Source organism: Mastomys coucha, unplaced genomic scaffold (assembly GCF_008632895.1).
Source record: "Mastomys coucha isolate ucsf_1 unplaced genomic scaffold, UCSF_Mcou_1 pScaffold12, whole genome shotgun sequence".
Lineage (NCBI taxonomy): Eukaryota > Metazoa > Chordata > Mammalia > Rodentia > Muridae > Mastomys > Mastomys coucha.
The window spans coordinates 147,382-160,466 of NW_022196894.1; the positions used below are offsets into that span (position 1 = coordinate 147,382).

The 13,085-nt window shown below is 44.2% G+C and overlaps 1 protein-coding gene and 1 non-coding gene across 2 annotated transcripts in view; one reads left to right on the top strand and one right to left on the bottom strand.

Moving 5' to 3' along the window:
* Positions 1–8,042, top strand: part of LOC116083883 (olfactory receptor 1361-like) — a 60,511-nt gene extending 52,469 nt beyond the window's left edge. Inside the window, exon 2 of the mRNA XM_031360672.1 lies at positions 7,947–8,042. Coding sequence (XP_031216532.1) covers positions 7,947–7,952 — 6 coding nt within the window. The 3' untranslated portion in view covers positions 7,953–8,042. The remainder of the gene's footprint in view (positions 1–7,946) is intronic.
* LOC116086701 lies at positions 7,934–8,076 on the bottom strand. Its single transcript, XR_004117071.1, has one exon. It is a non-coding gene; the product is annotated as a small nucleolar RNA SNORA48 (small nucleolar RNA).
* Between the last annotated feature and the right edge of the window lie 5,009 nt (positions 8,077–13,085).

Below are 13,085 nucleotides of genomic sequence, written 5' to 3' on the forward strand. Positions count from 1 at the left end.
TCAATCTTTTGTTTTGAAATTTTTCAACCTACACAAAAATGGAGATATAATACAAAGAACCCTTCCATATCCTTTACCTAGGTCTACTAACTGCTTCTGTGTTACGTTTTTCTGTGGCCTCCTTTACTTTTTTCTTAACCATTTGATAATAAATAAAAAGTGTTATTATCTGTCATTCTAAGTACCCTAGTTATCTGTGATGGTTGACGTTGGTTGCCAACCTGACATGCTTGGGAAGAGGGAACCTCAATTGAAAAACTGCCTCCATCAGATTGGCCTGTAGGCATGTATGTGGGGGCATTTTCTTGATTGCTATCCAATGTACAAGTGCCCAGCCCATTGTGGGTGACACCATCCTAAGAAGGTGGCTTTGCCATGTACAAGAAATATAACTGAGTCCAGGTGGTGCTGGAGGCACGGACCTTTATTCCCAGCACTTGGGAGAAAGAAGGAGGTGGACTTCTGTAAGTTGGAGGGCAGCCTGGTCCACAAAGTGAGTTCCAGAACAGACAGAGCTGTTACATAAAAAAACCCTGTCTTGGAGAAAATAGAGAGAAAGACAGAGAGGGAGTGGAGAGAGGGAAGGAGAGAAGGAGGGAGAAAGAGAGAGAGAGAGAAAGAGAGGGAGAAAGAGAGAGAGAGCCAGAATGTGAGCCTAGGGGCAAGCCAGTAAGTGTTCCTCCACCATCTCTACTTCAAGCTCAGTGTTCCTCCACCATCTCTACTTCAAGCTCGGTGCTCCTCCACCATCTTTACTTCAAGCTCTTGCTTTATTTCCTGTCTTGGCTTCCTTTGACCATGCACTGTAACCTGGAAGTTGAAACAAACCCTTTCCTTCTCAAATTGCTTTTGGTATGTATCACAACAGCAGAAACCAAACTAGAAAATGCCCTAAATTCTTCTAATAATATATTACTTTATTGTGTATGTGTTGATGATGTGTGTGTGCATACATGTTCTGGTGGATGCCTTTATAAAGGCCATAGATTGACACTGTGTATTTTCCTTTATCTATTTCCATCAGGTAGATTGATTGATAGATTGATTGATTGATTGATTTGAGACAAGGTTTCTCACCCGAACCTGGAGCTCATCAATTCAACTACACTGAGTGGTCTAGAGCCCCCAGGATTCTCCATTGCTCTGGCACTGCAGTTATACACGCGTCCCAGCACACCTGACTTTTTACATCAGTGGTCTTTATGATTGTGTGATAAGCACCAAACTCACCTCACTGGCCCCCCAAAGGTGCAACAATAAGGAACCACGACACAAGCTTTACACTCAGGGAAGCAGTGCTACACCACAACAGCCAGCTATGAGCTTCTGCAAGCTCTACACTCAGGGAAGCAGTGCTACACCAAGACAGCCAGCTATGAGCTTCTCCGTTTGTCCCAGCAGTCTCATGCTTCTTTTGCTTTGCTTTCATTTGAAATATTGATTTTTCCACTTTAATTTGATGTTGGTGTTTTATTCATATAAACATTTTTAAACTAATATACACTAATTTGCATTGGTGTATATCTATTGTCTATAGTTCTGGATTAGATAGGGTCATTTCATACAACTATATAATAGACTTAGAATAGATTCCTCCCGTATCCCCTGCCCCCCGTCTCAATCCTTTTTGTTCCCCCAAAGTTTTTTCTACTTTAATGTCCACATGATTTTAAGTATATATCCAAAAACTAGAAACCGTAAATGAAAGAAAATATACTACCTGTCTGAGATTGACTTAATTCATTTAATACACTCACCCTCACTTGCATCCATTTTCTGAAAATGGTACATAATTTTATTCTTACTACTAAGAAACTTTCAAATATATATTTACATTATATATACATATATATATACATATATATTACATTTTCTACATCCATTCCCTATCTTTTAAAGTATCATTTTCTAGGGGCTGGAGGATGGCTCAGCACTAACTATGCTTCCAAAGTTCCTGAGTTCAAATCCCAGCAACCATGTGGTGGCTCACAACCATCTGTAATGGGATCTGATGCCCTCTTCTGGGGTGTCTGAAGACAGCTACCGTGTATTTACATATAATAAATAAATAAGTCTTTTTTAAAAAAAGTATCATTTTCTAAATACAATGTCAATCTAATCTTTTACATTCTGGTCAATATTGAATGTTTTATAATCTAAATAGTTCAACTTGATTTTCATTTCCCAAAGTGCAAGTGTATTTTTTACAAATCTGAGCCTGTATGATGACAATGAGATCTGGAAACGTTTTATAGAAAAAACAATGTTTTGTTGGGTGAGTTTGTAGAGGAGAGGTTTGGGGGGAGGTGCATAGGAATGAGTATTCTCTATACAACCCTTGCATGGAGGCTGAAGTCACAAAATGGAGGGTGCCCTTGACTAGAGATGGATGCTTTTTGTGTTCCTGGAGAGTTCACATCCTAATCATGGAAGACTGGCAGTACCAGAGGAAAGAATTATTTATTGTGAGAAAAGTCATAGAACAACAGAGACAGTCACAGACGTTAGGTAGAAGATATCTGAGGTAGCTTCTGGCTTGTTTGGTTGAGGTCACATGCTCCATTTAGAAATGAGTGTAGAACTCCTTATGTTGATAGCCTTGAACTCCTGACCCCCTGCCTCCACCTTTCAAGTGTTCACATTAGTGCTTGGATGCCACAGCAGGCTTTTTGAGGTTTTTCTTTGTAACAGGCTTTCCTATAGCTCAGGGTCTCTGTGAACTTCTTATGTACCTGAGAATAGCCTTGATCTCTTTGTGCCTCCTAAATGCTGGGGCTTATAGGTGAGCACTGACAGACACCTCAGGTTATTTGATTTTTGATGAAGGGATAGTTTCTTTGTTTTGAAATTGGTTCTCAAAACTAGGAGGATGTGTGGAGTAGCCCAGTCTTGAAATGCTGGAAAATTACCCTTTGTAAGAAACTTTTCTTTGAGTTTACATTACTCAAAGAAAATAGCTCCCCTTGCAAAATACATTAAGCCAAATTAATCAGAACTTTTCCAAGCCCTTGTTGAAAAATATTGAGTTTAGTCAGAATGTCAAATAGGACAAAAACAAAAAACAAAACCAATGTCCATGCCCTCTTTTACACAGGGTTCCTATTGCTGTGATAAACACCATGATCTAAACCAAGTTGGGGAAGTAAGAGTTGATTTGGCTAAACTTCCACATCACAGCCTACCATCAAAGGAACTTGAGGCAGGAACTGAAGAAGCCACAGAGAAACACTTTCTGGCTTGTTCACTCACTCGGCTTGCTTTGTTATACACCCAGAACCACCTGCCCAGGGGTGGCACTGGCCCACAATGACCTTCCACACTGAATGAGGTCTCCCTGGATGCCAGGCAGCTGCCTGCTTCTGGTGGGAAAAGTGCTGAGGGTTTGTGGTACGCAGGCTGTTGCAGGTTCCTCCCATCTGTGACTCCTTCTTGACTCATCAGGAAACTCCTTGGAGCACCTACCACAGAATGGGGCTGGGAAGGGGGATTTCCAGCCACATAGTTTGCCATTGTAACTACTTCTTTTGTAACACAGGCAATTCTGAGTCAGAGACTCTTAGAAGGCAGAGTTTTGATGCCGCTAGGGTCTGCCTAGGTCAAGAGAAATTGACAAAAGTTTCATTTTTAGGGGTTTCTGATAAAATTTAAAAACAGGATTAAAGACGTGGTGATATATTTTAAGTGTTTAAAAGTAAAAATTGTATGGTAATGAGTTTTTCCTTTGGTTTTGTTTTGTTTTGTGGTAACATTTGTGTTACTCTTTGGTAATTTTATACATGTATACAATGTATCTTGATCATAACTACCTCTTCTTATTTGCTCAAGATACTCCCCCAATATATCACCCTGCCATCTTCAGGTCTCTTTTTATTTTATTTTTTTTAACTTACTGAGTTCAATTAACAGGATCAGGGCTAGCCTCCACTCCAGTTGTTGGGGGATCTGCATGAAGACCAAGCTGTGCATCTACTACCTATGTGCCGGAGGCCCAGATCCAACTGTGGGGTGGATCTAAGCTCCACCCCACAGTTACCTGGCAACAGCCAAGTAGGCCTGACCCACTATAAAAGGGGCTGCTTGTCCCCTCCTCCCTCTCTTGCCCTTTTGTTCCCTTGTTCTCTTGTTTCTCTGCTTCCCTTACCCCCTCCCCATTCCCTTCCCCACTCTACATGCTCATGGCCAGCCTCTATTTCTCTACTCTTTCTCTCTCTCTGCTACCCTCTTAACACCCTCCCCATTCCCTGAATAAACTCTATTCTATACTATGCTGGTCCCTCAGGGGGGAAGGGATGCCTCTGCATGGGCCCACTGAGACACCTCCTTCCCCCATACCTCACCACACCCCCATAGAACATATCTCCCTTTATCTTTCTCTTTATATAAACACATCAGAGACATGTTATTTTCAACTCCAGAGCAACATAAGAAATCTTCCATGACCTTTCCAGCCATTCCTTAATAATAACTCACCGACAGACACATTTAAATACCATCCTTTATCTTAATGTTTTGGAGGATGGGCTAGATATTCCTTTAGGGGCTAAGCTCATTACAAATGATCTTAAGACAATCTTTTTGGAGCTGGAGAGATGACCCAGCAGTTAAGAACACTTGTTCTTCTTCCACAGAAACCAAGTTTGATTCCCAGTACCTACACTGAACAATTCCCAGCCACCTGTAACTCTAGCTCCAGGGGATCTTACAGCCTCTTCTGGCCTCTTTTTACACACCCCAACACACAAACTATGCACACATACAAACAAATACACATACATATAATACTTAAATAAAATATTTTAAAAGACTATCCTTTTCTTACTGTAAAAGTAATACAAGATTGTATTTTTGTTTTTTTAAATCCAAAAATAGAGGTGGAGCTCTATCTCAGTGAGGGAATTCTTCCTTCACATGTATAAGTCCCTGAGTTTGATCCTTTGCATTGCAAATTATGAAACATCTGGTAACAAGGAGTGGGGCAGAGGCCAGGGCAGCCTGAGCTGTGCATTACTTGGAATCAGAGTCAAGAGTGCATCCTTTAAGCATCTCAGTTGGGTTTAGATTTATTACTGACATCAAATAAGATCACGTATCTTGATTTCAGAAGATCAAAAGAGAAAGGCTCATTGTTCAACCCTAAACAGGACGTTCTCTAGAGTGCTGCTGCAGCTAGCAATGGACAGGGACAGCTCATCCACTTTCAAGACTCCAGGGCCAGTTCTCCCAACTGTTGCAGGCAGTGAGGAGTATGGGGGTGGGGGTGGGGCGGGGGGTAGGGGGGAGACCACATCCCTACCCCCACACTTCAGGACAGATGAGTGGCAAGATCAGCTCTCTCACATTCATGCCCCCAGGGCTCATTCACATCACCCCTCTCCTTCCCACTGTCATCATAGCCAGCTCCACTGTGTACCTGGGCAATGCACAGGGCCTGCTCTCCCAGAGCTGCTAATGAGAGGTAGGGCCAGCTCTCCTAGCGCTGCATCCAGTGAGAGGCAGAGCCAGTTATGCACAACCCCTGGACATCCATTGGTCCCCGGTGGCTGCCCTGACCAGGGGCATCCCTATGATCTCTAGTGGTAATATGAGCCACAGACATAGAAACTGACCGCTGCTGCTGTGTAGCCACTCACTCAGATGTAGCCCTCAGCGGCAGCTCGGGCTGAGACCTCACTTCAGCCCCAGGTTACTGGACTGGACAATTACAACAGACTACCCTTCTCTACCCTGGAGTCTCCAGTTCCATCTCTTCATAATGCTCAAGCGGCTCCACTTCTCTCTTTCCCACCTGACCACCACACACTCGCACATTGTGGTGGCTACCATTGTAGGCTGGCCATGCAGCTGGAGGGCCTCTGAGTGACATCCTCCATCTATGCTGTGGGGTTTGGCAGCAGGTGGGTTGCTTGACTTCAGCCCTGGTCAGGTTCAGGACTGGAAGAAGGATGTGTAGAACCCTTTAAAGAAGATTGTACCAAGAAATGCTATTCACACACTCTGGCACCAGACAGCTCAGAGCCACTTTTTTTTATGTTCACAGCTGACAAGGTTTTACATTCATTTTCTTACATGCAGTCTCTTTTAAGAACTTCCTTGTGGTATGAAATATGTGCCTGGCCCTTCAAATGAACCTATGCTCTACAGCGTCAGTTGGCTCTTGGACTTCTGGGAACAGGAGAGGACATAAAAAGCCTTCAGAGGAGAGAGTAGTAGGACTGGGGAGTAGGGTCTAGGTGACAGAATAGCAGGGGCTGAGAAGATAATTGATTCAGGAAGAAAGAAGACTGTATGGGGCTGAAGAAGAGAAGAGGCTGAGCAGATTGAAAATGAGAGACACTTGAAAGTGTGCTGGGCTGGCTGACTGAGAGGACTGTGGGTGGCAGCTGAGCCAGGAGAAGCTGAGCTGAGCCAGGAGAAGCTGAGCTGAGCCAGAGAAGATAGTGTTAGGAGAGAGAAAAGGAGAATCCACGAAGTAGCCAAAAGAAAGCAAGGGAGAAAGAGAAGCCATAAGACTACACACACATAGCTACACTTCTTACAGTTAACAATAATGTGCACACAGTACTCTCTGCCTGTCTTCCTTAATCTCCACAGCTTCCTGCTAACAGTCGAACTGTGTCGACAAAGAGGAAGCATCGCTTCAGCAAGCAGTTTAACATCTAACCCAGCACACTGGTGCAAAGCCAAGTGACCCTGGTCTGCAGCAATTGTATTTACACTAATGGGCTACATACCCAGGGAATTCTCATTTAATTACCAACACCTAGCACATCCCCACATCCTAGTCAGGAGATCTAATTCCTCTAATTCCCAGGGCTCTTGGCCAATTAGTAACCTGAGTCAGTTCCTCATCCTTGCTTGGCTCACCTCGGAATGTTCCTATTAAGTCTTGGAACCAATGTTGCAGCAAGACTGCCCTAACCTTTTGATAGTCATCTAGGGACCGTTTGGAACAGGTCAGTGGGCCAATGGTTGCCAGAACCAAGTTCCCAGTAGGAGAGAGCATCCAGATGTTAGCTGATGTTGATTAGTTACTCTCTACCAATAAAATGAACCAATTCAAGCCAAATCAAAGTATAAAGGTAGGTTTACTAGGGGCACCAGTTCACTGACCACACAGGAGGGGGTCAGAGAAGTCACCATGGGGAGGGAGACAGAAGAGAAGAGAAAGTGTGAGCCTACAGGAAGTGAGGAAATGCAGAGAGAGAACCTGCAAACTCACACACGCAAAATGTCTGGATTATATAGGGAAAAGCGTCCCAGGGAGGGGAAGCCCAGCCCTGGGCCAGAAAGGTCAGGCAGAGGATGGGGTATACCAGCCATGATCTGTAATAGGTAGGGACTGGGGACTGCTAGGAGAACCTGGAGGCCAGATCCACTTTGGTATGTTAAATATGTACCTCAGCTGCTAGTTCTGGGTCTGAAACTCAATAGATGTATCCAGACCAGGCCCTCCTGTTGACTCAACCACATCACCTTTACTCACAAACATAGGGGTTAATGATCTGTTCCATTCCCACAACCCTCAGAGACAAAAAAGAATGGATTCCCCGCCCCCCAAGCTTCCTTTCCTGATTCTAAGAAAGCATCTGTCACAAAGTAAAATAAAAGTAAAAACTTCCAATAGCAAAGCCAAAGACGCAAAGGCGAGGCAAAGGCGAACCAGGCATTCCCTCAGTAAAGAGCAGGAGATTCTGTACGAATATCCCCGCAGGTCCTTCTCATGTGGGGAGCCAACTCCTCAGGCCTTGCCATAAGGAAAGTTGTCTGCGTTACATTCATGTTCCTTTCCAGCAGAGGCTTGGCCACTGCCAGTGGGTGTTTATGGCCCTCCTGTTCTGTACATTGGAGGATAGGTCTGTGAGTGGCATGACTCACAGGTCTCTGTCTTCCTCTTCCTCTTCCCACACTGCCCTGCATGGATCTAACTTGATTTTTATGCATTCCAGGCATAAGACAGCTTTGGCCACCAAGCCAACATCAAGCTAAGATGAACGAAGGCCTGCCGTCTGCTCTGCCCCTGACTGGTAGAAGACCACCACCACCACCAAGGGGCCTCTTTGCCCATCGCCACGGGAACAGAATGTGTAATTTTATACATATGCATTCCCTTAATCACCACTTGACTCTGTTAGAAAGGCACTTTTTCTTTTCTCTATTCTTCCTATTCCTTTCTTCCTGTTTCCTTTTCTCTTATTTATTTATGTATTTATTCTCTTTTGAAATAAAGGCTCATGTAGCCCAGACTGCCTCAAACATGTAAAGTAGCTAAGAATGTCCTGGACTTTGTGATCCTATTGCCTTCAGCTCCCACATGTTGTAATTATAGGTACGATATAGGCACTGGCTTACCTTGTTCTTTATAAATGAGGAAAGCTTTGTTTAGAAGTGAGATGACAGATCTGTTTGTGGGGCCAAAACACAGTTTGCTCAGTTCTAGCACTGGAAATTCCCAAACAAGGTATTCTTAGAAGTCCTTCCATTCTTGGAAATCTGAGAACAGCTAGTCACCTTCTTTAAGAGAGTTATTTGACATGTTGAAAACTTAGCAAGGAAGGGACCTCTTGAGACCATACATTTAAGTCATAGTTACTGAGCACCCAGCCTACCTGAGTACCATTCTAGGTACTATAGGTACAAGGATAAATCAAGTAGAGCTCCTCACAGACTTTGCATTGTTATGGGAAAGTGTGGACAGACAATAAACAGAAATACTTGCATAGTCAGGCTAAGGAAATTCAGCACAACAGAATAGAAGTCTTCATGAGACAGTGGGCTGGCTTGGTATTCTGGACAAGCGTTCTGCAAACACTGAGCTATATCCCCAGCCCCTGGTATTTCAAAGGTACAGTAGAAGAAGGCCTCTGTTCTTCAGCAGAGACCCACAGTAAGTAAAGTGAAGGGGAGGGTTAAAAGGTTTTGCCTACTTTCAGTGAGTGCAAAGAGCTTGGGGGTGAAGGACAGCCTGGGTTACATAGTAAGTTCCAGGGCAACCTCAGAAGCATTGTGATACCGTGTTTCCAAAAACAAAACAAAAGGAGGATGTGGCGCCAGATCAGATACAGATTCTGGATCACTGTAAGAATTTCATTATTCCCTGAGATTCGAAGCTATTGGAGAGTTTGGTCAGTGGCATGAGTTGACTTTTTTTGTTTTGTTTTTGATATTGTTATAGGTAGCCCACCAGAGATGACCATTCAGACACAGTTTATAGCCAATTGAAAGTCTTTATTATAGCTGAGATTGTACCCATGTAGCCCCGAATGTCCAGGTCTTTTGAAGGCAGAGACCATGTTCTGACATCTCACTTGGTAGCTTTGTGGGTGGAAGGGGTCCTGGTAAGCAAGCACTTTGGCAGAAGCCAGAATAAATGGTTAGCTGGAGGGAGAGGTTCGCGCAGAAGCCAGAATAAATGGTTAGCTGGAGGGAGAGGTTCGCGCAAGCAGGCAATTTAAGAGAAGCTAACATAAGCTATCTAGGACATCCTGGCCTTGGGTTCCTTGAATAGAGTTGGGTAATTTTCCATGGGATTCTCCACCAGAGAGGTCAAACTCAAGTTAAACCTGAAATGGCCTCCACAAGGATACAAGATGGAGGAACCTCTGCTCTGTCTTACCCTGTCACACTATAGAAACCCATCTAGCCCAACGTGGCCTCTAACTTTCCATGTAGCTGAAGTTGGCTTTGAATGTTTGCTCCTTTTGTAAGTAGCCTGGTAGAAATGAAAATATTCTAAAGAAACGCTTGAGTCTCTCAACCAGACTGTTGAAACAATGGACCCCAAAAAGATGGGAATTTTCCTAGAGACCTCATGCTAAGAGGAGGAAAAGCTGCCAGCCAGAGTACTGGAAAGAGATATCCTACAGTTCTAAGATGCATGTGGTCAGATCACCATACAGAGTAAGACTGAAGCCCAGATAATGAGGGGTCAGTGGTGGGTGGGACCACACATGACAGGAGCTGCTCAGAGAAGCACATCCCTAGCCCTTTATTTAAACTATCGCCTCTCTTCAGCACTGGAAGGTTGACTGGAGGGTGTTACTGAATTTTTTTCCTTCTCATTGCTGCTACATTGAATAAATCTTTTCCTGCTTTTTACTATTAATTTGGCTGTTTTAATTGGCTTAAGACCAGGTAGCTGAACTTGACTTCTTGGGGGCACAGACGGTGAAGTTTAGTAGCACGTTAGCCTCCATTTCTCAAGTGCTAGGATGACAGGTATGTGCCAGTGTGGTGGGGTATCCATTAAGAGAAGACTGCCCAGACATGGGTTTAAGCCAATAGAAAGTGTTTATTAGCCAGCCAGTGACTACTCTGGGTGTTCAAGATCCCAGTGAAGCCCCAGGCCTTTCTGAAGGTGAGCTTTTAAGCACAAAAACCATATCACGGGTTGACATACTTTATTTAACAAGAACAGTTAGCCAGAGGTGGAACTACAGAAGGCAAAAGGCAAAGTAAGTACATTTAGAGACTTTCCCAGAACTATGGATCTGTACAGTAAGTTACCAGGAAGCCAAGGCCACATGTCCCAAAAGACAAAGACAGACAGGTCCCCTGTCCCCAAAATTTTTAAGTTTCTGGGGCTAGAAAGATGTCTCAGTGCATAACAAGCACTTGTTGCTCTTGAAGAAGACCCAGTTTAAGTTCTGAGTACTTAAATGGTGGTCACAGTGTTGATAACTCCTGTTCTAGGGGGACATCACCTTTTTCTGATCTCCTTGGGCACCAAGGACAAATGCGGTGCACATACATACAAGCAGCCAACATATACACAACACACTAAACCTAAAAAAATAAAAGGTCACATATGGCTTCTGTATGAAGAAGAGACGCACAGGAGGAACTAAATAGAATTTGTCTATTTAGGAGTACTTGATGCACTTTAGTATTGACTATCCATCCAGGACTGTGGAATATTTTTTTAATGAATTGCTGTGGTTCTGAAATGAGGCAGAGAGGTCAGCAGAGGCTGTTCACTCTGAAGTGGCCCGATTCCTCTCAGATTCTCTCTGTTTCCCTAACAATCCAATTTTTTTCTCCCTCTCTTTCAAAAACAAAAACAAACATTACTAACAAAACAAAAAGCCCACAGGAAATGCATATACAAAACCCCACAAAAACACAAAAATAAAAACCAAAGAGGGAGGCATTTTTTTAATCAAACCTTAATAGTATGTATACATTTACTTTATACAAAATATAATGTTTAAGAGACAAGGAGAGAAGGAAGATCAGTTTGTAAATGTTGTTGGAACTATTGACAACCTATTTAGAAATAGACACTTCTGTGTGTCTCACCCCATGTCTTAGGGTGTGAGACAGAAGTGGCGAGTCACCACAACCACAGCCACTCTTATAAAGGAACACACTTTATTGGGGCTGGCTTACAGTAGAGGTTTAGTCCACTATACCATGGTGGGAAGCATGGCAGCACACAGACATGGTACTAGAGAGGTAGCCGAGAGTACTGCATCTGGACTGGAAGCCGCCAAAAGAGACAGCAACACTGGACTTGGCTTGAGTGTTGGAAACCTCAAAACCCACCCCCAGTGCCACACTTCTTAACAATGCCACAACTACACCAACAAGGTCAGTCCTCCTAATAGGGACACTCCCTGTGGGCCTATGGGCCCTATTTTCAGTTAAACCATCGCATGAGGTGTACGCAGATAAGTGAATAGATAAATTCAGGATGAGTCAAAATAAAACAGAGTTACCAAGAGATAAGGGATACTAACCACTTCAAATTTACATACATGCAAATGTACACACAGACACACACAAAGGGAGAAGAGAGGCGGGGAAAGGGAGAAGGAGACAGAGAGGGAAGGAGGGAGGAAGGGAGGGAGTAGTGGTGGGGGAGGAGGAGAGAAAGAAATAAATAGATACCCTTAAGACTATGCTGAGTCCTGCATTACCCCAGGGGCTGTGTTGACTGGGTCTGTGATAGAATGAAGAAAAGACAAATGCACAGACACATAGAAAAGCCAGGCTCCCATGGACTGAGTTCTCTGATGGAGAGGCTCAGCATATTCATTAAATACGTCTGAACAGGGAGATGGGGGTCATTGCATACTGCCAAACAAGGAAGCTGAGAGGTGGAGTTATTACATAGGGCTAAACAGGGAAGCTGGATTATTATACACAGATAAACAGAGATAGCAGCCGAATGAGGAGGCAGATTTGGCTAGTCTTGGTAGGAACCAGTTCTGTAGGGGAGCTGACCTCAGGCTGTAAACGTCTAGTGTGGGGGCAGGGTGAAGAGAGTCATATTAGATATTTCTGTACATACTGTCACATTCACACTTGGACCTGAGGAAGGCTTTGCCACTCCCATGAGTCTGAGGCGTGGGGATCCTTGACATGGCCATGGCCAAGTCAAACCATATACATTGACTGAGAGCTTTCTTTACTCCCTACAAATATGACAGTAGGTTCTCTTAGCCTTAGCACCATGATCCTTTTCAAAACTCCTGTGGCATGACAGCAACCTGGAGAAAGAAGTGATCGTGGTGATCGTGCAGTCTGAAGCAAAAGACAAGAGGAGACAGCAGGTCCTCCAGGGAAGCTAGAGGAGCAGAGATAAGGAATGCTTGGTGCTGAAAGAGAAAAAACAAGGAATGCTGGGAGAGTGGTTTTGGCAGGAAGTGTGAGGCTGAACGATGCCACTGACATTTCTTCTCAGTGGATCTGCAATGTCCACCACCATCTGATGGCTACCACCACCCCCGGGAGGCCTGCTGTGCCGACAACCCAAACAGGACTACTGCATCCTGTGCAGCTCTTGTCAGTATTCTGAGTTACACAGGAAGATGGAAGGAGAATGTAATCAGGGTCAGACAGCAGGGAGCAGCTGCGGTGAACTGAACCTCGAACAGCTGTACTGGAGCATATTTATTATTACATAAATGGTTGGGGGAGTAAAACAAGTCCTTCATACCAAAGTCCCTAACCGAAGCCCCTAACAGAAGCCCCTAACCTAAGCCCCTGACCAAAGCCCCTGACCGAAGTCCCTAACTGAAGCCCCTGACCTAAGCCCCTGACCTAAGCCCCTGACCTAAGCCCCTAACCGAAGCCCCTGACCGAAG